The sequence below is a fragment of the Hoplias malabaricus genome, chromosome 13, assembly GCF_029633855.1.
Source record: "Hoplias malabaricus isolate fHopMal1 chromosome 13, fHopMal1.hap1, whole genome shotgun sequence".
NCBI lineage: Eukaryota > Metazoa > Chordata > Actinopteri > Characiformes > Erythrinidae > Hoplias > Hoplias malabaricus.
Genome location: NC_089812.1, coordinates 30,678,597 through 30,704,350, shown reverse-complemented (window position 1 = coordinate 30,704,350; position 25,754 = coordinate 30,678,597). Strand labels below are relative to the sequence as shown.

At 39.7% G+C, this 25,754-nt stretch overlaps 2 protein-coding genes across 3 annotated transcripts in view; both read right to left on the bottom strand.

Moving 5' to 3' along the window:
• rapgefl1 (Rap guanine nucleotide exchange factor (GEF)-like 1) overlaps positions 1-9,491 on the bottom strand; it is a 56,246-nt gene extending 46,755 nt beyond the window's left edge. Inside the window, exons 1-4 of one of the 2 annotated variants that reach the window (XM_066642152.1) lie at positions 7,680-9,491; positions 7,192-7,236; positions 6,665-6,834; positions 6,541-6,583 (exon numbers count right to left, since the gene is read on the bottom strand). In XM_066642152.1, the coding sequence (XP_066498249.1) occupies positions 6,541-6,559 (19 nt within the window). In that variant the 5' untranslated portion in view covers positions 6,560-6,583; positions 6,665-6,834; positions 7,192-7,236; positions 7,680-9,491. The remainder of the gene's footprint in view (positions 1-6,540; positions 6,584-6,664; positions 6,835-7,191; positions 7,237-7,679) is intronic. The other variant, XM_066642151.1, reaches the window with a different exon arrangement.
• Positions 9,492-11,153: 1,662 nt separating this feature from the next.
• On the bottom strand, positions 11,154-24,361 carry casc3 (casc3 exon junction complex subunit). Its single transcript, XM_066642890.1, has 13 exons — positions 24,166-24,361; positions 22,607-22,631; positions 21,161-21,216; positions 18,526-18,729; positions 18,267-18,415; positions 17,911-18,087; positions 16,505-17,316; positions 16,351-16,412; positions 16,066-16,174; positions 15,854-15,961; positions 14,363-14,568; positions 13,543-13,665; positions 11,154-13,443 (listed from the first exon to the last, which is right to left on the bottom strand). Exons 1-13 carry the CDS (start codon positions 24,346-24,348, stop codon positions 13,405-13,407), a joined length of 2,253 nt encoding a protein of 750 aa, XP_066498987.1. The 5' UTR covers positions 24,349-24,361; the 3' UTR covers positions 11,154-13,404.
• Between the last annotated feature and the right edge of the window lie 1,393 nt (positions 24,362-25,754).

The window sequence follows — 25,754 nt, the reverse complement described above, 5'->3', positions numbered from 1 at the left end:
CTTTATCATCAGGCCTTTTTTGGCTTTGGTGCTGATGAGAGGTTTGCTTCTAGTGCAGTTTTCATTACGTGGCAGCTCCTTTAGGGCTGTCTGCTACTGATTTTCTGCTACTATATGCAGTTGTTTAATAGGTATACCAAGTGTGCCAGTTGGGTCTCTTTCATTTTCCAAAATATTTGGGAATATAAAAACTAAAAGAATGAAAAATGAAAATAGTAATATATTATACACTGGGTAATTTTGTTTTGATCTTGCCTTTGATTCTCTTGCTCTTCATTTAAAAAGCAGAGCGATTGGTTGCTTTGGTGCGGGCTGTAGCTAGTGTATCTTTAGAGTGAAGTTGAAGTTGGTCCAAGTCCAAGATAAATATCCAGTGATGGGACCTGATTTTAATGCTACTGAATTACAGAAAATTGCTCCAAATTTCTGTACACTACAATGCTGTATATAGACGGTTATTCGCTGGTTGCTAAGCTGCCAGTGCAAATTTTAGCATAGAGTTTAAATGTGCATAGCCAAAAACATACATAGACATAATCATTGCAAAACTGTTTGGGTTATAGTCTGCAGTCAGTGCTCTGTGTTCAGTACTCTGTATGTGATGTCTACACTTGTCTACTGAGAGAGAGAGAGAGAGAGAGAGAGAGAATGAGTATGGAGCGGTTCCGCACATAAGCAGATTATCTTTAACTCTTCAAACAGACACAGCTTGCATCGCTGTGATGTATAGAGCTCTCAACCCCATCTCTGACACCCACGCATGCTCAGCCGAATGCATCATAAACACCACGCAGGGAAACGGCTCACTAGACAGAAACATCACTCTCCTCCACATCCCAGAATAAGACAGTAACAGCATCTCTTCACCCTTGGACATTATCACCAAAAAAGCACTTAAACTGAATTATGTTTCACTGTCAACCTGGGGCATATCACATAATTTAGCTCAGTGTCTTTTGAGAGGTGTCATCACTAATTGAATGCCTGATTGATGTCTTAATATAGTCTATATTAGGTAAGACCTGAATCCATATGGGATCTACACATTTAAAGGCAGACAGACTTGTCTACAGACACATCAGTCAAATACATTTTGGCCAAACACCAAATGGAGACTAGTCTTCAGTGGCTACAGAATTTAATTATAGTTAAAATGATATGATTATCATAAAGACAAAGAGAATCAGACATTTAAACTCTTTTTCCTCATACCACAATGTATTTCCAAATAAAATAAATGAGCTTAGTGTTTTTGCTGAATCCGTACATTAGCATTAAAGATGTTGTATGAAGAATGCTGTGTTTTACAACTGAAAACAGTAAATCTATGTAATGTTTGTAATGATAAACGTCTAAATGTTGGATGAAAACAAACAGCTGTGCAAATCTCAAACATTTTAAAAGGTCTATCATTTTATCACAGAAAGGCAAGAGACGCATAAATGATGATAAGTGTGGATGGCTGGAGGAAGAGGTGAAACATGATATTAATATTTCCTGTTATTTCCCCCACCAACTGATGTATGATGATGAAATCCAAAATAGAGAGACGTTTTCAAAGTCACTACACTTTGATCAAAAATTTAAAAAAGCAATTCAATAAATCACATAAAATAATGTGTTGTGAATCAAATACAATGCCAAAAATATACCAGTTTTCATTTCAGAATTTAAGATTGACTTGTGATTGTAGACGGCAAAGAATTTTGAGATAAAGTGGAACGTGTTAACGTGTTTTTTTTTTTTCCTGTGTCAGTGTGGCATTTTGGATAAGTAACTAAGAGCATAAGAACATCTGTGTTCACACAACAAACACATGTCATTTCATGACCACATCATTTGTCTCTATGGGTGGCTGCTCTCAAACAGCTCCCATGAATCATTGGTGAGTCTAATGACTGTCAAACGCATGCACACTCCACATGCACCCACAAACTTACACCACACGCACACACACAGTCTGGGGGATGGGGTAAAACGGTGATATCATCCTCAGTGGCAGGCCGCTTTGTTTGGTCGCTGTCGCCTTGTGACAACGCCAGAGGGGTCAGTCCCACACCGGCAATGTGTCTCACCCGAGGAGAACAATAGCAGAGCAGGGGAACCCATTTAAATATTCAGCAACCAACACTATCCCTCATTAAAAATGCATTGCTGATGGAGCCAGAGAAAGAAACCCATATAATTGGACCTACTAGAGTTTTAAATGACACCCAGAACTAAGCCAAAAAAAAAATGTATAATTGATATTCAGCGTTTGGGATTCAGGACCATTTACTCTGAAATGTAGCTTATCCACAAACAGGGTTCACAAATAAAATTCAGTAAAACACTCGAATTCCAAGAAGTCTCATTAAGTGAGGTTTCTTTAAATTGCCATAAAAGACATCTAAATCAACCCAATATGAGCCCAAATGGAATTTGAATATTCTTTTAAGTATAGTTACAAGACTAAGTGTAATAAAAGAAACTTCCTCCAGATCTAGACTACTTCAATTTCTAAGTATAATCTAAGAATAATTGCTTAATTTAATTTTCCTTCACTTTTTACAGAAAGAATTTACAGAAAAACACAAAGAAAACAAAGAAGTTACCAAAAAACCTCTTTAAAAATGTTTCCTCAAATGATGGCCAGTGGAGTTTGTCTTTTGTTTTCACAGACAAAAAGTGGCTTGTGTCTGGAAAACGAGTAATTAGCTATTGTGTCCCATATGGCTTGGAAGTGAGAGTATGGTATTATCATGAAATCTAACGCTCTGATAGCTTTGCCTCAGGCATGGATGCATGAAGAGTCTCAAAATGCCAGTCCAGTCTCAAAATGCCAACCATGCATCCAAATGTCTTCATTATGATATGAGCGACACACTCTCATCCGATTTCCGTACTCTCCCTCGGAGGAGGGTTACCCAGAGCTCAAAGTCATAAATTACTCTTCGTTCCAGTGAGCTCAGACAGAATGTACAAACAAACTGTGCAGCCAGTACACTTCACATATTACAGAGTGCGTATGTGTGCACTACCATAAAGAGTGGAGCATGTAAAAACATGCCTTTTCTTCTGAGAGAGGAAAGAAAAAAAAAACATGCTGGGAGAGTATGCTGTACTGAAATGCACCTTTAACATACCAGGGAGGGGTCCTTAAAGGGGATGCTTTTCTCTCTGGTTTGTTTACATTCAGAAGCTCAGTATTTTAAATGTGCAACAACATGATTAAGAGAATAAAAGTAAGGGTGTTGGTACATGGCTGAACTCTAACTTGTCAGGAAGTTTTTATTCACTGTTTGAATTACCACAGAAACTCATTTGTAACCTCCAGATGCCTTTCCCCTGAGAGAGCGAGAGTGAGAGCACTTAGTATACCAGACAAAGACTTCTTGTGTTTTTTTATTTATATATTAATTTTTTACTAATTTTTACAAAAACAGATTAGAGACCTAGCAAACGGTGATCAAGCATCCTGAGAATTTTATAAAAATCCTGAACATTGCCTTACTAATTTTTAGTCAGAATTGATTGTTTTACGACTCTGTTTATATTTCTTAACAGAATATTTCACCTATTTTTCAAATTTTATGATCAAGTTCCAATCGACCAATGTAGCATTTAATTCCCACACAACAGCTGAGAGCAGAAAGATTTTTAGGATTGTTCTAACATAACACTTTTTTAAATCTAAGGCTGACACGAATAGTTTGATTTTGAATATTTGTGTCTCATGTTGCATATAAATGGAAAAAACTTGTCTCCTTTCAGTATACCAAATAAACCAACCTTTAAAACACATGGATAAACAAAGATTTACATCTCAAATGTACTTCTGCAACAGTTCAAGCTCCTTTGTTACATTCACTGTAAAAAAGCTTGTATAAGCATAAACCTATTTATTCCAGAATGAACGACTCTTATTAAATAAAACGTGAAGTTGACTTGATCAGTTGAAGGTAGTCATGTCATCCAGTACATTAAACTACCTAATTTCCCCTACCAACATCCTTCCAGAAGAGCAGCCACAGAACTAAATTGCTTTGTGTTTGGTGAACTGAAGCCAATTATATTGAACTTCAAGAAAGAAGTGTTCACACTTTAAAAAAAAAAAAAAAAAATTAACAAAAAACATACAAATTAAGAAATTGTGAAAAAGACGTAAATGTTAAAATGTAACAATAACCCAAACCTTTATGTTTAAAAACATACATGAGATAAGATGTAAAATATCCTATCCCAATCCATTAGAGCGTCACCCCACTCTCTTCCTACTGGCAGCCACACCATTTCTACACCCTAAGATTGCTGAGGCTGTTTATGATCCGATCAGCAACCAGCTACCATTAACATCAACGGTTACTCGTTGAGCCCATCATGAGTACTCAAACCATCCACTGTATCACTAGCTCTTCACAGGGGTCATCAGGTAGGCACCTCCCCTCATCAGTGTTTCGCTGAATTAAACCCACGACACCTCCAGAAGACTCAACAGTGAAGTCTGGCATCCCAGACCTTCCCCCTTCCAAGCCAGGTTTACAGTCCTACCTTACCCTTAACCATCAACAACCGTAAATCCACACTGGCCTTCCTGGTGACTAAGCCTGTACCTAGCCCCACTGGCACCGCTAAAGCATGCTCAGTGCCACCAGTTCCATGTGATATTTACATGCTACATCACAAGTCAACATAACAGCACCTCTACAGTGCATTTCCCCAACTAGTCTGTGTTCCCCTACTGATTAGACCTTTCATCTGTTTCTGATAACTCCTTCATATCTGCCCTTAATACCGGCCCCTGATACCAAACTGCACTAGGAGGGATGTGGCAGATTTGGCTACAAATCCCCTAACACCTATCACCACCGGTCTAACATGTGCCTGCCACCCACGTTCCCTCACCTCTGCTGCCAAGTCAGCGTACTTCAGCTTCTTCCTTTTGAATGCTTCATCTACTACATCCTCATATGGAACTGTTAACTCTGAAATAAACTGAAATAAATCTATTTACCTTCAGAGTACAGCACCATACCTGACATTAGTGTAGTTAATACAATGCACTCTGCGACCTGCAGTTTTTTTTTACCTACGACCACCAATAATTTCCAATCTCATGCTTCAACCCATCTACCAATATTTATTGCCTGTGCACATTCTCGAATATGTTCACCCTCACACACAAACTTAATCACTTTATTACTACAACCACTCATTAATGCATTTACCTCTAAGCATGTGCTGTCCAACAAACATGCTAAAACCCTTAGCTCCTGATTATGTCTTAATGTATACCGACCCTGTGACAAACTAACCTTACAAGCTAATAGAATATGCTTCAGTGTGCCAACCCCTGTACATAATCCACAAGGGTCTTCACTTACCCACTGTCCAAGATTTTGTGGAGTTGTAAGGACATAAGTTGCTCCAATCAAAAAAATATGACTTGCCTCCATCGCCCACAATTCTTGCCAAATGCTGTTCCGCTTCTCTAGATTCTCCCACTGAAGCCACTGGTCTTGTTTTGCCTGTGACACTGCTGTTGCGCACCATGCCACCTCTTCACTAATCACTAATAAATCTAGTCATCATTTGCCTTCTCTCTGGTGATGTGGCCTTACAAAATCTTTTCATGAATCACCTTACCCAAGGCCCACTTTTCCGCATTGCACTTGGCCAATCACATCCCTTAACTCTAATGAGCTCCTGGCTACCTGCACTGCTACTTGTGGGATCCACTTCCTTCCTGCTTTTGTGACTGGCGCTGCTGCTTTAACCACTGCATCCTTTGATCCTGAAAAAATCATCTCGCGACTCACCTTTGCACATTTAAATTCCTCAACTAAACTTGTGAGTGGTAGCTCCAGTACCCATCTCACATAGCATGCCGCACTACTTAAACGCTGTGGCACCCCTAGCCACTTCCTTATGGCCTTATTCATAAACCTTTCCATACTCTATACTTCTGTGATCAAAATGTCATACACTGTCAATGGCCATCTAATACAAGGCAGTAAGCCAAACTGCAGACTCCACACTTTCAACTTCCCTTACAGATATGATCTACCAATGCTATTAATAGCCTTCACCAATTGAGCCACAACTTGGTTGGTATCATTTAAATCATATAAAATATCTACTGTATGTACAAGTACAAATATGGATTAAAATTGTGTATCTACACTTTGTGTTTCAGTGAACTATGAGTGAGAAATTATTTAGAATAAATCATTTTAATTTTATACACTGTGGGACATTAGGAGTGTTAAAATGTGGTAGTGACATGGAAGAGCGGACAAGAAAGTGTGGGCCTCTTTAGTCCTACACAAAACAAAACTACAAGAGTAAAGAAAGTAATGAAATAGACGGTGATAAAGACACAGAATGATGCCATTGAATCTGCCACAGGGAGATGCCAGAAGGAGAGGGAATGTAGAGGAACACATTTTTTGACACATTGTAAGTGTGAAATCTTTTTTAGCCAGACAGGAAATTAAAGAAGTGAGTATGGCAAGAGTTGCTCTTTTTTTTTGTCTAAATGAATCTGATTGCATAACTAACTTGGATCCCACTTCTCCATCTTTCAGTGTGCAGTGGCTCAGACCTGTCAATCAAAAAGAATTGTCAGCATGTTCCAGCACAGAACTGCTAATGCTAAAGCAACGCTTAAGTAATGCATACGTACAGAAATGTCTCAACCAGAATATCACAGTAGCCTCAGCATCCCCTCCAGCTGCTGCATGCATGAATATTCATTGCAGGGCAGCCTCAAAATTCTCTGGCCGATTGGTCAAGAAGATACGCTTGCGCAGACTGACCACCATGCCAACCAATACAAACACCCTCTGGAGTGCTCTGTGAAATGGATGAATATTCATTATGTTAGTCTGCTTCCCTGTGAATAAGGCACTTGTGCTGTGGGCAGATGATTGGCGCTTGGCCCCAGAGGCCTGTTTTATCAGAAACGAAAAAAATAGAGAGGGGAAATGTAAGCCAGCAACAGGGCTGAAGTTGTGATCCAATCCATGAAGTAGTGATTTCAAGTTTTCTGAAATTATTCCCGTTAAGGTGCCACTGATTGTTGTCCCTATTGTATAAGGCACATATATTCTTCCTCCAAGAATAATGTTTGTGTGTTGATATAAACAAATAAGCAAACATACAAACAAATTTATTTGCATTACTTGCTAAATTAATTTGGTAGGTACTTACTGCAAGCAAGAATAGGGGACCATGCTGACCATTCCTGGTTCTATGCTGCAGTAGTGGGTCAATACAAGTTACAGTAAGAGAACATAGGCAGCAGGTGATGAATGTTACATGAATGATAATACATATGCATTCACTTTAGAGAGGGAACTAAAACCTCCTTTGATTTTTAATGTTGCATTTATTCAAAGTGGGAAAACTCTCCTTATATCCACATAGAGCTAAATTAACCCACATTTTTGCCAGAATTCTTTCCATTTTACAATAACAAGCTACTTCATTGATACAAAAGATTTAAGACATGAAACAATCACCTGGTGGTGTTTCAATAACGTAAATGTGAGGCATTGCGAGATTCGGGGAGTCTTAAAAGAAGGGTGGAACTAGCAGTGACTAAATTGGGTAGAAATTTGGGTTTTAAAAAAAAAATGATGTTTTTTCCTGTGACACAAAGGAATTTGGACTGTGGCTGCAGTGATTATATTACATACCTCATGGTAATTGGGGACTCCTTGTTCTCAGGTGTTGGCTCATAGCCTGTGGCAGGCGTCGTTACCGTCAGTGGCAGCTGCCAATGACTGCTCTGTCCTCCTGCCAGACACTAATCAGTGCATGAACCACTTTTAACAAAGCGCCCCTCACTGGAAATTGCACTAACTATAAATGACAACAATCTGTAAGGAACAGCAGGCTACATGCTACATAAAGGAACTAAGCATCTACTAATACTCGCATTTCTATAACTAATTGGGATACAGAAAGTCATGCACTCAGAATGATATGGATCACCCAGTAGGAAGGTAAGTGTCACATTGTTTAAACCCTTTATTATTTTAAGGACAAAGGAGTTCAAATATCCTCCCACTCTATTGTCATTTTACTGTAACTTATGCAGTTTTAAAAAAGTAATTTGTTGTTCCAGAAATATAAAAGCCCTAAAAAGTTACGTATCAATATGCTATGTTCATGATCGTTAAAATTGAAATCACAATTTTTAAATCTAAACTAAAACTCTCACATACTTTTAGAAACAATATTATTCCCAGGAACAAAACTGACTGTTGCAGTGCTTTTGCAGTGCGTTTTCCTTGATGGAAGTCATATGAATGCAGTGATAGATAAATTCTCGCTTGCCATTTTACCAACTCAAGTCACTCACATTCATCTTTTGAATGCTGTGCTGAACAAACAGCATGTGTTTGTTGGTTTGTGGGAAAGAAAAAACACAGTGTATATGGAGTAAACTGGTGTGAAATTTTTCCACAGGTTTGAGTGACTGGGTGAATGTGTGAAATTGTCTACAGAATAGTCAATTTATCCTCTCTTTCTCCATGCTCCTCATGTTCTGGATGAATGCCTCTCAGGTCTCTCATTAATATCTCGTCTACTTTTATCAGACTCTTCTCCAACTTCCACCATTCCTCAAAGCTTTCTCTTCTCCTTCCATTCTTACACCACAATTGTCTGATGCTCCCCCTCTTCAGTTTTCACTTTCAGTCTTTCTTCTCTCACCTTCGTCTGTTGTTTCTGCTCCATATGCAACAGTCTTTGTCTCCATTTTCTTGTCCTTTAGAGTAATCATTTTCATATGCTGCTCCTTCTCATTCAGCTTCTGCTTCATCTGCATCTGTCTTTCTGTCTCCCCTTTGCTCAACTATGGCACTGTTCATTCATCTCTCTTCTGCTGCTCCGTCTTTCTGTTTCTGCATTTTCCGTCTCCCTCTTTCTCCATTTTCTCACATTCAGCTCCTCCTTCTGTGCACCATCCTTCTCTCCTCCAAAAGGCACTTGCTAATCCTGCTATGTTTTAGACTTCCTGTCCTCAAACTAAAATGTTTGCCTTTGGAGAGGGTCTTCCACAAATTCTTGGTTAACACTGAAAGGATAATTAGCTTTGTTAAATTGGATTGGAATTGAGGCGTCAACTCTGGTTGGATGGATTGCAGGTTGGAGTCAGCTCCTGAAACCCTAGTGTGCTTCATTACTGCTGGGTGGAATTAACAAACTTCAAAGTACATATTCTTGTGTGCTGAACTATGCTGATTTATACTGAACATACACTGGCTTTTCTATGAAGGACTGAAATAATAAATACATTTGATAATAAATATATTTCAACAAATTCATCCCATTAAAACAAGATTAAATCTGCCCTCAGTATCCTGAAAATATATTACCCAAAAGGGGAGAACAAAATAAAATAATAAATTGCTGTTTCAAGAGAAAAACTTGCTAACAACTAATTTTCTATACACAAGCAATGTGATTTTCAATATTATACATTGATTTAATGTTGATTTCTGCAATCAATTTAACCAACATTCAGCTTTGATCAATGTTACGTTGCTAACTGTTTTGCTAATGGTTGACATACAGGAGTTTTTACTTGGATTTAACCCCTCAAAAAAGCAGCCTAGAGAGGAATTATACTTTTTTATATATATATAATAATTATACTTTCCTTCAAGAGGTCTTAAATAGGGTGACCAGACGTCCTTTTACCCGGACATGTCCTCTTTTTTAGACTTAAAAAAAATGTCCAAGCGGAATTTCACAAACGTCCGGGATTTTGTTTTTCTAGAGCTTACATAGAACTTCGAGAAGTTTCGTTCAAACTAGCCCCGCCCTCCCCTACTCCGATTGGTAAGCTTGAGTGAGAAGGGGGCGTGGTGAAGTAGCTTAAATTCTTCTGATTGGACGGTCTGACTGTGGAGCTACCGTTATTGGTTGATGACCTTCTCTGTAAATATTTAATTGGTCAGTCTGCACGTCAGTAGTCCTTGTTTACGTCAAGCAAAGCTCATGTACCTACCCTCATCTCACAGCTATACCGAAACGTAAAAAGTTCTCGGAGGAATTAAAAAAGAAATTCACGTTTTGTATAGCAAATAAAGGTGTAAAGGACCTAAAAGCACACATAGGTTCAGCTAAGCATACAACCCCCCCATACGTGTCCTCTGTTTCACCATCTCCGATCTTGTCACCCTCTCTCAAACCATTTCATTTTTTTTTTTAAAGAGAAGTTTATGCTGTAGTTTTTTAAACAAAGCCCCATAAGGTGTTCGTAGATAAAATAAGCAAAAATGTCCCGTATTCCTGTATTCACAATCAGATAAGACATAATCACAGACACTAAATGTACAACAAATCCACCAAAACCAAAAAAGCCATCTGCAGTTTTGGCGCCTAACTGCATGCAGAAGAACAGCGTGTTGTAACAAAGCCATCTGACTCGCTCGCCTACTTGAAATGTCCCATTACTTTTCTACGTCGCCGCTATATTATGTGAAAAATAATGCTCGTTGAGATTAACACCCTCCGTGCTGCAAAAATAAATAAATAAATTCAGAAATCAGAGGATTCAGCGCCTCCATGTGGCCAAAAGCTCAATTGCTGCTTCTCGATACAAGTCGACCTCTAGATTACATCGAGACAAAGTGGTAAACAACGATATAGGGTGAAAACCAGAACTAGAGTTTATAAATTATCAAGAAAGTTCTGTTTCAGTTCTACGTTTACACCCAGTCTAATACGCAATTAACGTTTCCTAGACTTTAAAGCTGAAAAATCTGAAGGGTCTCATGGTGTTGAAAAATGCATGTTTAAAATATGTAGTTATTTTCCTTGTTGACTGGAGTGCCTCCTTAAGGCAATGGTAAATACCATTAGCCAAATCTATTTAAATTCAGCTGTAAGGTTTTGAGTGTCCCTCTCTAATGTTTCATTAGCGTGCTGATGACTGTGTGGCTTTCCTGCCTGGCTCACACAACAGCAAGAGCCAAAGGCTTCACTTGGCAAATTCAGTAGTCACACGTGACAACAGAACATGAGTCAATGACAAAGCCAAATTCAGCCAGGTGGCGTACAACTCAGGGTTCCAGTTCTCAAGTCCCTAGCTAAAGTTCTGATGGAAACATTTAAAAGCATACAACAGATCCAATCAGATTCAAATGGTTTGCTTTACTGATTACGGAATAAAATATGACTTCAATATGCGAATACAGTGTCTCAATATACGGCCGTCTTCACTTCTGCTATAGGAAGCGCCGGTGTTCAGTGAATGACCCCTTCCTTTGCCCATCACATGGAATTTGTCCAATTTAACCCTTTATCCAAGAACAAAAAAAAAAAAAAAACCAAAGAAATTACACTTGGGTCTTGTTTAATAGTTCTCTTGACAAATTCGCTTCACAAAACAGAAGAAAAAAATGAAACTAACGTATTCACACACCTATGAAACATACGAGCCCCTCACAGTGTTGGCAGGTCTAGTCAATCAGAACAGATATGTCAAACCAATTCAATTTAAGGCATATATAAAGTATCATCATCATCATCAAATCATCAATATCTTATGAGCCACATCTAAACAACACTGAGAGTGCACAGAAGAGGATTTCATTTATACTGGCAGGTTATCAGGAACAAATAATAAAGGGAACCATTTAAAATGATGCATCCATTACAGATCCCAGCTGGGAAGAAGGTAACAGCCTCACAGCCTCAGGTTTCGATCTAAAATTGCTTACACAAAGAAACGTATCCATGTTTTCATGCATGCCTCTAACTCTTGCATTCATTCCACATTCTGAAAAATAAGTAACGTAGACAAACAATTGATAATCGCAAGTCAAGTTGAATCAGTGAAATATATTTTTAAAAATAAGAAAATTAGGCTAGGTTTCCCTGCCGACTTGTTCATGGTGACCGTATTCCACTGATGACTACGAGTTTAAAGTATTACTGCTCTTTAAACCACAAGCTTCATTATACATTTATTCTATATACATTTACATTAGGAAGCTATCACCAAGCAGTAGCACTGTCAAGTACGTCAGTTTTCAGGCAAGGTTAACGGTTTCTCGTATTACAGTATTGAATATAACACAGTACAATATTGAAAATACAAACACATTTTTTTAGAGGATGCGGTGTCCTGTGGAAGAGTGAGGAATTCACCCTTCGCTACACAGTCTAGCACCATAAGGGTGGGTTTAAACAACTGGTAATGGTTTACTGAGGGGGGGGGGTAAATAATAATAAAATAATAACGAGTATCAATGATATAAAATATCTGAATAATCCTTGTTTGAAACCTTCCAAGTTTATTTGAACAGTCCATGACGGTATAACTCATGAGAACTGTGCTCCAGTCAACCCTTTAAAACAGTGCATCACCAATTCCTGTTTAACACTTAAAACCTTTTAATCGATGGCTCTGCATACACTAATTTGGGTTGCCAGATTTTGGTCAAATTATGGAACTACTGACAAAGATCCAACTGTTTTGCCGCTGAAGGCCCAGTTTTCTCACCGTTGACAGATGAAATGTTTGACCTAACTTCATAAACCAAGAGAGAGACTAAGGAGGGAAGGGGACAAATAAAATTGAGCTAAAGTAAATGCATAGACTGGAAGGCCAAACTGAAATCTAATGCTTAATGTGAATGCAGAACTGAAGGAGCTACATGCAAGATTTTTAGTTATTTATATATTGCAGCTTATAAATACGGAGACTGCAATAGATCAGAGTAAATTTTACCTGACTGTACGTCTAAGTATGCTTTCCAAACCTTCATTTCAGCAGTTATGCTGCACTCCACTAAATGTGAATTAGAGGGAAAAGGAGAAGAGGGAAAACAAAAAAACACTTTTAAACGTTATCTTTAAACTTTTTAAAACATTACTTTAATTTTTAAACATGTGTGTATTGCCTTAATGGTATATATTTAATCTTACTTGTGGTTCCTTTAATAAACTGGACTAATGTGAATTTTAAATAGTACTAACTACTCTCTGCCTTGACTAAAAGAAACAAATAGAAAGCTGCAATATTTAGTATAATATTTTACAGTTATAAAAACTGTTAACCTCCTGTTTGCCTGATGGTTCAAAGGCATTTTACAGTATGTTTCCATCAAGGGCCAAGATATGAATAGAATGTGATGGCAGCACACAGCAAATAGCCAAGAGGTGAAAACACAGCAGGTCAAGAGAACTGATATGACCAAGAAACGACTTTCAAACAGGTCCTTGCCCGAGGGTTAATGTAGACAAGGCTTAACAAATGAGAAAACAAGGAATTAAAACAAACAAACAAAACACTAAAAGGAAAAAAAAAAAAAAAAAAAAAGCAAGAATGCAAAATCTATTTATCCACAAGTGGTGCTGGTCCTAGGAGGCGGCAAACGCAGCCTCCTCGTCTCTCAGTGGGAGCTAGGAGCGAACCTCTTCACTGGGTTTTCTGCTCTGGTCCTGCAGCACAGAGAACAATGCAAAGAGCACACACATAAAGCACCGCAAACCACACACACATAATAATAATAATAAAATTAACATGAAATAAAAGTCTACCTCTGGTGGGGGAGGTTTGACAGTGACTGGCTGGGAAGTGCGTCGTGGCGGTGAGGGTTTGGGCTGGGCCTGCTGCTGTACCGTGTCGAAATATGTAACACCACCATACACCTGTGACTGCGCCTAAAGAAAACGCACAGAGAACATTATAAATGTGCATTATGATGTTTTATTCAATGAAAAAATTCTGAGTTGTGTTTATTTTAAGTAAATCCTCTCCTATTAGAATTTAGTGTGGCTCAGAACAAATGAGTATTCTCATGTGAACATTCCTGTGCACCAATTAAAAAAGCAGACACCTTTTAAGGTCAGTTTTTGTCTTGCAGAACTGACAAAAGATATAACAGCAAAGAAATGTTGTCTTCTCTCTGTAAACCTACTTTTATGGAGGACAACTTGAAGCTATTGTGACATACAGGTTCTTAATAAACTATTCATAACCTGGTGCTTACAACATCAGTTAAAATACTTGACAAACACGTTTTAACAACACACACATTGTGTATTAATGAGCCTAATTTTAGCAGTTTATATTACAACAGTAAATCTAGGCTGTGTTAACACATTTCACATTATTGTTAGAGAACTGTGGCCACTCATTGCTTTAAATTGTTATAAAGACATTAAATCTACAAGCTAGACATGTCAATGGTATTGCATGGAATATGCTGTAAAATTTTGTTTTATTTCATTTTAATTCAATGCATATTAGACATGTATTAACTCTAAGGCAATCAGAAATAATTCCAACAATTTGTTTTTGTCCAGACCAATGAGCAGAATTACATCTTAATGCATCATAATCCGAAGTCATTGTTACCTGTGGGTTGGGGTACATCGGGGGTAGTGTAGCTCCGGCAGGGTAGGGGTAGTTGGTGTTGCTAAAGGTCATGACTCCAGGTGGGGGGTAGAAAGGTGGGGGCAGCAGCTGCTGTGGGGGAGGTTGCCCAGGCGACATAGAAACAGGTGGGGCAGCATATAACGCAGGATTAGGCATTGGCCCTCCTGACTGGTGTGGATGCAGGCCTGTCAGACAGAGTGAAGAATATTAGTCAGTCAAATATTTAGAGAAAGGGAAGGATACATATATGTGTGTGTTCTAGGCCATGAAAAGCTCTAAAATTGAAACAGCAATTTCTTTTTAGCTTTGCTAATGTCACCAAAACATTGTCATCATCATCATCTTTTCTGCTTTTCCATTTCAGGGTCGCGGTGGCAACAGGGCGAGCAAAGAAACCCAGACGTCTCTGTCCCTCACAACATCCACCAATTCCTCCCGGGGGATCTCAAGGCGTTCCCAGGACAGCCGGGAGATATAATCCCTCCAGTGTGTCCCGGGTTTACCCCGGGGCCTGCTTCCAGTTGGACGTGCCTGGTATAACTCCAGTGGGAGGCGTTCAGGAGGGATCCTGATCATATGCACGAACCACCTCAACTGACTCCTCTCAACACGAAGGAGCAGCGACTCTACTCCGAGCTCCTCTCTAGTCACTGAGCTCCTCACCCGATCACAGAGAGTACGCCCAGCAACCCGTCGGAGAAAGCTCATTTTGGCGGCTTGTATCCGCGATCTCGTTCTTTCAGTCATTACCCAGATCTCATGACCATAGGTGAGAGTGGGTACGTAGACTGACCGGTAAATTGAGAGCTTTGCTTTATGGCTCAGCTCTCTCTTCACCACAAAGGTGCGATACAGTGACCGCATTTCCGCAGACGCTGCACCTATCCTATGGTCAATCTCACTATCCCCCGTGAACAAGAAACCGAGATATTTGAACCCCTTCACTTGGGGCAGGTTCTCACCCTTTACCTGAAGGGAACATTGATAAAGTGCTGCTAAAATATTGTACATGAGAACCCCATTTAAACACTAAAAAGTCTAGCTTCAAAACAGAAAAAAAGTGATGGATGCTTTCAGGACACCACTTCATTTTTAAACACTCATTTTGTAATCTAAATAATGCAACCTTAACTGAAGAAAATGTTACACTGAGATCATGCGTATTATTTTTCCTGTTTATGTTGGGTAACCTTACTGATTAGCTACGTGAAAACTTTAATTTACATTGTTAAATAACATGATGCATTCACATGTCACTAGTTTTAAATAAAGAATGACAGTGAGAACTTAAGAATCTACAGATGAAATAAATAATGATAGATGTGGCATGATAAAACACCCACAGAAAACACTGGATACATTTATTTGCCAAGTAGTTAAATCAAAAGTTTAACAATAGATCATGGTACTGCAGGGCCAGCGCTGGAAATCGCTCAACTCAGCAAAGGTCAAATCAGTGCCTGTTTTCACCTGGGTGTGGAGGCGGGGGAAGATGCATCTCTGGCTGGACTAGAAGGCCCTGCGGTGGCATCGCAGCAGGGCTTTCACCATGTGTGTAGATTGGTCCCTGGAATGGCACTGCAAGCAAGCAAATAAATAAACAAATAAGATGAAAAAGTAAACAAACAAACAAACATTCAATATCTAAAACAACATAAAGCCTTATAAGCACATGCACTCACTGTGTTCATAGTAGTGGCTCTCCATCACCCCTATATGCATGGGTGCTGGCTCAGGCACTGGTCTCTGCCTCTGAGAGGAATAGCGCTTAGCCCGGCCACCACCAACACCCTTTAAGACAAAGAGCAATGTATAAAATAATTTAAATCTTTCATTTCTTCTACCAGCACCCCATACTTCCATGTACATGGAAAAACAAAACATTCTTAAAATAATTACTTGAAGCAGCTAGACATCCATAAATAAGTGGATAAGGCATTTGCACAATGCATAATAATGCAACTCACCATGTCCTCAAGGTTGCCATACTGAGGAGGACCACCTCCCATATGAATAGAGCTAGGGATGCCTAAAAATGTCAGGAAAAACAAATACAAAAACTAAAGAAACCATATTGACTTCATAGGACATGAAATATGAAATACTGAGCTTTTTTCCTACCCCTCATTTCAGGTCGCAGGTAAGAGGGTGGGTTTTGGGCCCAGTTTTGCCCGGCAAGGCTAAGACGTGCCAGGTTCTGATCTAGCCCTGTGAGCCCACTTTGTGTGCTTGTTTCTCCCTGCCAGGATTCACTTTTTACAGCTGTAGGAGTGGGCTGCACTGATGGTGCTGTATCCTCCAGAGATGGTTGCTTGCTAAGGTCAGAGGGCTTTGCTCTGGTCCTGCGAGCAAGAGCGTACGATTTCCTCTCCACAGGCCTCTCTTGGGGGGGTGAGGACTCTCTAATTGGTGCTGACCCGCCTGCGGCTGGTTCAGCTGCCTGTCCTGACTCCTGTCGCCGTGGCGACTGTGTCATCTCTCGATCAGTCTTATAGTGATGAGCAGTGTAGGTGGTAGTCACAGCGGGAATCTCTCCCTCTTCATCTTCACTGTGCACATCCTCCACCACCACAGAAGGGCTGCGTTCAGTAGGCCCACAAGAACCTCTTACCCTCAGTCTGGGCGCTCGCTCTCCCTCCAGAGGTTGGGAACGAGTGCTGCGAGTCGGAAGCCCCTCCACAGCAGCTTTACCGTGTCCTCTACCTTCAGCGCGATAGGGTGCAGCTGGGCCTCGGCCGCTGTGGAAGCTACGTGGAGGCGGCTGGGAAGAGGGTCTGACCTGGGGCCGGGGGGCTGAAGAAGGTCCAGATTGGAGAGTCACTGTGGGTGGGGTAGAGTTACGGGTGCTGGGGGCTGCACCTTGCCATGAGGTGCGTGGGGGCTTCTCACTCTCTCTGTAACGTCTAGGCTCTTGGTTTGGTGATCCAGTGTGCCTAAAAAGGCAAAGTGCAAACACAGGATATCATTTACCTTTACAGGACACAATCTATATTTTTAAATGTGAAAACTGTACAAGAAAAAGAGGATGTAGTTGAGATGCTAACAAGTCCTTGGTCACACTTAAATTATTGTGGCCAATATCTGTATGGGCACAGTGGCGGAGCAGGTAGTGTCGCAGTCACACAGCTCCAGGGGCCTGGAGGTTGTGGGTTCGATTCGCTCCGGGTGACTGTGTGAGGAGTGTGGTGTGTTCTCCCCGTGTCTGCGTGGGTTTCCTCCGGGTGCTCCGGTTTCCTCCCACAGTCCAAAAACACACGTTGGTAGGTGGATTGGCGACTAAAAAGTGTCCGTAGGTGAGAGTGTCTGTGTTGCCCTGTGAAGGACTGGTGCCCCCTCCAGCATGTGTTCCCGCCTTGCGCCCAATGATTCCAGGTAGACTCTGAACCCACCGTGACCCCGAACTGGATAAGCGCTTACAGATAATGGATGGATGAATATCTGTATGCATGTGTCCAGTTACACATGTATGAACATTTACAAGGGCTTCAGCTACTAACACATGCAGGAACAGATCTTGCTGATCTCACCTGGGTTTTCGGGACCTGTATGGTCTGGCTTCACTGTGTCCAGTGCCATTACGAATGTCATAACCATACACAGCAATTAGCTCCTCACGAGATTTAGGTGCCTGCTCCTCTTCCCGGAACCTATCATGCTCCCAGCGGCCTTCATCTTTCCAGAGCTTCCTATGCCTGCCTTTTGGTCTGGAGCAAACAAACACAAGGAGCAACTCAATAAATAGAAAAACAAGAAAAGAAAGCCAGGAGAGTAAAAATGCAATAATTTTTACACCTTGTATTTCTTATTTCATTTAAATCCAAAAACATCCTTACATTTTAAACAGGCCAGTGTGTGCAAACTTAAGACTTAAAAGGATTCTTACCTCTCCTCCTCCTGAGCCTGGCCTCTCACATCATGCTCAAAGAACAAACCCTTTCGGGGGATGTAGGCTGGATTCTTGCGGTCCTCATCATCATCCAGCTTCTGACCTGCTTTACCCGCTGACTTATTTTCAGGGTCATCTGTACTCTCCTGTAAAAATGTCTCACATATTATCAAAATATTAAGAAAACCCAAACAACTACTAGAGTAACAATCTTCAAAAGTATTCAACAGAACATCTTTAGGTTTTCATCTCATACCTGACCATCTCCACTCTGTCTCTCTCCGGCCAGGTTGCCCTTTTCTTCTGCTTTCACTTCTTTCGTCCTACCCTCCTCCACCTCTCCTTCCTCCTCTACCTGTTCCTCTGCAGGAGCATCTACTGCAGCTTTCTGTTCAGCAGCAGGGCATTTAGCCTCTTCATCACTGAAGTGCTCTGCCTCCTCCTCTTCCTCATCTCCTCCCTGAGACGGAACAAGTTTAAATGGATGAACAAGAAACACGTTTGGCTGTTCACATAAAAAGAAGCAAGCATTGATATTCGGAGTTACATAACATTGTGTATAACGTGAAAATTGTATGTTGCGGTTGTATTCAAACAAGATTCCAGCTATGTAAATTAAGGAAATGCAAGGTGCTTTCCCATCTGGCTACATTTTCTCAGAACAAATTTACAGTTGTATTTCTTAAAAGCAGTACACTTCAAGTTATCCGGCGTTCTTCCAAGCTCAAAGTTGGTTTGTGATGTTTATTTTACCTCTATATGATTACACTGATACATAATACACAATTTTGTTCTTCTGCAAATGCATAGGGGAACTTGCAGGCGCCAGTGATAAAATGGGAGTGCATGACCGGGTCCATTTAGCCAGGCAGTGGAGACAGAGTGAGGATAGAAGGTTGCTAGGACACCCAGAACAATGGTCACATTGGCAAAACAGACTTCAGAACAAACAAAGCCTTATCTAATTAAAGCAACCACACAAAAAAAGCATGAATAATTTGATAAAGCTTGTTTTAAGACTATGTACCTTATTTTGAAACATGAGTTACGTTCAAACTGCAGGTAAAAGTGGCCCAAATCCGATCTGTTTCATCATGTGTGACACGGGTGTGTTGTTTTTGTAGATTTGGGCCAGTTTCATATGTGGTACTAAGATCCGATCCATATCAAATCAAATTTATTTATATAGCGCCTTTTACAACTGACGTTGTCACAAAGAAGTTTCACATAGTATCAGAACAGAACATTTAAATCAAAGCCCAATGCGAGCAAGCCGAAGGCGACAGTATCTGATCTGTGGTAATGCAAAAACATACAGGATAATAGCTTATTTTTTAGTAGTTCTATATCAGTTTTATATTAGTTTTGGTATGCCTCATTAGGTCAACACTCATCTGCTTCTCTTTGGAGACCTTGTGATTGTGAGACCCCCAGGAAATTTGTGCTTGGAGTGAAAGAAATATCCGTTCACATTTTAATATTCTCTACCTTCTTTAAATAATACTCTGTTTGTAACATAAAGCTCAAATGGAGGTTTTGTGATACAGCGCTGCACAGTCCAGTCCCATTCCTTCATTTCAAAAAACGAAAGTGCTTTGTAAGAAACAGATGGACATTTCTTTCTGGTCATCACCTGAAGCATAGTCCTTTGCGCATGCGGGTCAGTTTAGGAACATGATCTGTTCAGACTCATGCCAGATACAGGTGACAATATATAGACAATGTGAACAGCAGCACCCCCAAAACATTCAGATTTGGGCCACTTTTACCTGCTGTGTGAACATAGCCATGGAGATGGCTCTTATTTATTTTTTCATTTGTGCTTGCTGTGTTAGCTTTTGGCCAAAGTTAAAAGCAGTGAGAAAGTTCTCAATATACCACACAGACAGAATCACTGCATCTGAATCACATCCTTAACACGTATCATCCAAAGGGGGCAGCCAGACATAACACACAAACACCGCGGATTAACTTTTAAGTGTTGTTTTGTGGAGTGGCAGGGAAATGTCAGTGGACTGTTTAAATCAAGCTTCTTCACTGTTCGAGGCAGATGAAGCTTGTACAAAGAAAATGTCTTGTTTGTGCCAGTGATTATACAGTTATTATCCAGAGTGAATTTATATGATTATTGCTGAAACCCCCAACCCCCACCAGAGCAGCAGGCATACATGCTCTCATGATCAATTTATTGTATTATATAAAAATAATTTGGGAAATACACTGACATTGCCAACCAGGACAGAGGTAAAACACACTCCCCAAGACTGCCGAAATTAAGGTTGATGGGGGATGACCTTACTAGAAAAGTGTGTGTGTGTGGGGGGGGGGAATCATTTATCAGTAACAGCGTTTTCACCCTGTAAGGCTTACTAATTTACTGTCAGCATGACAAGGTTTGTTCCGAGTTATCTTTCTTTGCTGAACAAAGAAAGTGCTGAAAGGTGGTTATGACTGGCTGAGAGGCATGTCTTGTCTATCAAAATACAAAGCAATAAAACCATCAACAAAATCAAACTATGACAAAACAAGTGACAAACCATACACATGCTGTGTAACAATATGGCAAAGAAAACTTGTATGTTTTATGGAATGTGCATTCTGTTGCTGTTTGCATATAATCAGCAGCAACCAATCACCAAACACTAGCACTTTAATTGGTAAGATGTGAAAAATCCTGACTAGTCATTTTTCTTATTTTTTGAAAATTATTTTCAAAATATGCAACTGAATTTTGAATTCCGTGCTGAAGACCGAGTTGACCATTCACTATTTTTACATCCCTACATAACTGCAGTTCATATACAACACCCAAAACTGTAAAGCAGTTTTGGCCCTGTATGGGGACAGATTTCTTCCCAATCCCTCCGGTCTGTGTTGCCATGGTGACTCACCTCTGAGTGTGAGCCATTCTCCTCCGGATCGGCACTCTCGTAATCCGAAAGCACAGCTGCAACATAAATTAACCAGAATCAGATAAAGGTTCACCACACAGAGAGAGTACCATGAATGATGTACACAAGGGGTAACAAGAGTGGTTCTATAAAACATACTCTCATGTGCAGCACATCCAGAGAAGTGGCACATAAAAGTTACCTTGGGCAGATTCAGCAATAGATTTTTATTCCTCAAGAAATTCACAATTTACACAAATCTATAACAAGTAACAAAATATAGGTAAAACAAAGAATTGTCTGAATGTATCATTCTGCATTGGCTTTACTTTGAAAATCTATGTATAATATCGGAAGACTAATCGGCACATTTCCTGTATCGGCAGAATTGCTGTAAACACTTCTCTTCAGCAGATTCTTTCTTGAACATGGGGCTTGTATGGACAAGCCTACTGTAGACCTGTCACCTGGTATCTACTTTTTTTTTCTGCTGTATCATAAGGTTGACTGAATGTTCTGTTATTTTGTTCTGTATTAAAGACACAATAAGACAGGTGTACTAATAGTTGTTGAGGATTGCTGCTGTTGCAAAATCCATTGATATCCCATATATCTATGCTATTAAGCAAGTTGTACTGAGTGCCACATTTTTAACCTCAAAGTGGTATCCCACTGTGAAAAACAGTTAAGAGCCCTTAATTTAGACACACACAAAAAAGTGCCAGGGGCCGGTTGCACAAAACACCTTAAGTTTTCATGCACTCACTGTGATAACCACTATCGCCTCTCTTGTACCAGCTCTCAAACATTTCAGAAAAGAAAAGATAATACTTCTGGAAGAATATGATAAAAGCAAACATGCAAGGGCATTTCAAACTCAGTGAATGATGAAGCACATAGTTGACTTCTTGACATGAAATATCTCGGCTATTACTGACTGGAAGGATGCTGTAGTATAAAATAGGAGTGCGATCATTAACTGCACTGCAGCAGGAAGAGAACATCTGTGGAAAGTAGCGTGATCCAACTCAAGATAATTAAACAAGTCATAGATTGACTGCAGATCAAATCTATAATTTAAAACCAACTACTCGTGATTAAGTGTATGCAGTGGGTTCTCCTGGTCGTGGAACACTCCTCGGATATGTTCGTTTATCGCCATAAACTCTGCCATGTTGCTGTTAAAGACAGTTTTAGAGGTACCTTAAGTTATTTTCCTTAATTTGGTTGATAAGGTTTTGTGCAATGGTTTAACGAACTTTAAGGGATTCCTTAAGGGATAAGACAAAGATAAGGAAATAACTTAAATATATAAGTCAACATTTTAAGGAAAATCTAAGGAACATTTTAAGCAATCGATTTTATTTTAAGGAAACCTTAACTTAAGGTGTTTTGTGCAACCGACACCAGGTCCTCAAGAATGAAAATAAAAAGTATAAAACTCACCTTCACCTACACCATCCTCGCTTTCCTATAAGAGAATGAAAATAGTTTAGATTCTTTTTAATGTTGATAGTTATATATAAAGAGTCAATAAATCCAACATGATCACTGTCTGTGACATTCTGTTCCCATAGTTCAGGAAGCTGCTACTTTATCTCTACGGCACTTGACATATCACACAATACCTTAATTTCTCTATGAATAAAATACATTTACACAAACACTGCACAAAAATGGTAAACTCAGTAATCTGTCGAACCACACAATCCTACACAAAGCAAAAGAAAGCCATGGCTATATATCAATATGAAAGTAAAAACAGTAACCCATAAAAACTGAGCTGTGAACACAGTCCCAGAGCATACACATTAAGACTAGCAGGTGATTGCCAAATGTTTATGTTCTATAAGACACAGGACTGTAAAAGTCCATCCAATCACTTCACTCAGACCGAAAAAAAGGCCTGCTTGTCTACCCCATCACCCCCAGAACCACTCAAATCAACCGCCACCCATGCACGGAGAATTACTCCTGTGAAGGCTGGACTGCACTGCTAAACAAATCAAAGTACATTGGACACAGAAGGCTTCCAACAAAAAGACTGGAGCCAGAAAGCAAATCAAACTGAACATTGCTGTAGCTGTTGTGCGTGTTCTTGCATGTGAATGACAGGCAATGTGGGTGAATGGTGTTTGAAGGTGAGGTGTTGCCCACTTCTCCCGGTGAGACTGTGGCATTCTTGTGTTTCGGCAGAGGGGCTTATTTCAAAACCTAGCTTACTTTTACTGCCTTCAACAACAAAAAAATCACCTACACCAGCTTTAACACCCAAGAGTTTAATCAGGTAAGTCACTTATTAATCAACTAACATCTTATTTAAATGCAGCTTTGGAAGCTTTTAAAGTGGATGAAAGAAAAACAAATAGAATGGAAAATCCTGGACTCTGTTTCCCCAATTCAATGGCAGGCCTGATTTTGTATTAAAAATATAACCCATGACCAGCATTTTCACTTTGTCTTCCATAAACAAGCAATGTATTTTGTGTGTCACAGCCACAGCGATCACTAGCAGTGCAGAGTGTAAAGAAACCTTTAAGACAAATCTTATTAAACTGAAGACTGTGCTGAAAACATTTCTCCTGTTAAAAACGCATACAGACTAAAGAAAACGTTCACTAATTCTGGTGAGTTTTACCCACAACTGGTAATGTTTACATTAAATGTAACGTTTGTTATATTAGCAAAGTTAAGGACTAAGATAACGTTATAAAACCTGTTAACGGTACGTGCAGAATAACGTTGGAAAAACGAGCTGAACTCTAAACACAGAGTTCTCAAAGTTTATGTTAATTATCTCAGCGGCCTGTTATCACTCAGAAGGGCAGGCTAACGGACAGAAGAGGACAGCTGATGCTTTTCCACTCCCTGCCTGTGCGAAGGGTTATTTCTTTGACCAGAGATGGACCAAACAAAACCTGTGGGAGAAAATGACTAATCCTTCCTCCTCTTCAAAGCGCGCGGCTGCGGGGTGAGGAGCCCCGAGCCCCGTCGCGGACACTCACACACTCAGACTCCTCGTTCTTCGCGACACGGGCAGCCAGTGGCTCCGCCGGCTCCGGGGCCCGTGTCCGTGTTTTCACCCCCGTGGAGCACGCACTGTCGGACCCCGAGGCCTCGCCTTCTTCCTCCTCTTCCTCCTCACTATCCTGAGAAGCGCGCCGCCTGCGTCGCCGCCGGTCCGCCATCTTAACTCACAAGGAAGAGGAGAACGGAAAAGCGCAAGGCAATGTGGGTGTTCAGAGGTGCGTCATTTCCTAGATCCGCCGTCTCCTCCCTCTCCCACATTCAAACTATAGAGTCATAAAACACACAGAAACATTACAAAATGACCCCAGAGAAACATACTGCAGAAATGTATGTCACCCTAGTCCTCTTGTAAAGTAAAAATTTAAAATTTAAAATAAAATATTTTAATGTCTCATCTGATGAAGAGAAGTGATACATTGTCACTTACATTTTTGGACACACTTTTAAATTGATTTTATTACTTCTATCAAAATAGGCCTACCACATTCTTCAAACTAGCTTTATCAAGTGAATAACAGCATAAAATGTAATGTACAATGAGAAATACACATACACAAAAAATACAGTTTATTATTATATTTATTTATCAACGTATTCAGAAGGACAAGGCATACACATAACGTCAGTGGCTCTCACTCTTATAATTAAGTTGCATAGGCTTTTCCCAGTGACTGCTCTGCTTTTGCGTGAATCTGAAAAAATCCATCTCTTACCACCTCTGAATGCAGTTTGAGTGATTTAACCATTCATCTGGCTTTTTATGTAGACAAGTGAAATATCAGATCACAAAAATGTGTATTAATGCCTGGTGTAAACAGACCCAGTGATTTGACAAAAAACACCCAGAGCTTGCAGGGATCTCATTCCTCAAGTAGACTGCCTTTTGTCATAAAATGAGCTAATTGTGAGGAAAATATATGTTTTTACTGTATATAACTAATACATATTGCACGATTATATCTCCATATAACCTATATCCTACATGTACCAGACAAGAATTTAGATATATGAACATAATTGGGTGAAAACATTCATACATGTCTCCTGTTAAATGTTTTATATATCCTGGCGCACGTTGTCTTTATGGGGTTAAGATGTTTTGTCATTGACAGCAGACTGACCACAGATTTCTTAGAAAAATATCTACTTATGTTTTAGATTGAATACATTACATATTTTTAAATCTTATAAAATACCCTTTTATCCCTCTCATGAATGTCTAAAGTCGGACAAAGGTTTGGACTGTGTGCACTATATTCTTTTTTTTTTTTATAAATATGGCCGTGATTTTTTAGCCAATTAGAGCACAGGAGACAAATGTACTAGCCAATGAAAACACTTCAGTTATTTTAATAACAAAAATAAATTTCTCCCTTCTCTCTAAGTACAAATGCCCAATATTTCCATGATTAAAACTACAAAGAACAGTATGGTATACACACATGTACACAAGATATACAGTATATTTTCTATGTGAGCATATTACTTTAGAAATTAGGTTTTAAATATATTTAAAAATAAATGAAAGCAGAATGATATTAATGTACTTAATGCCAACAATATT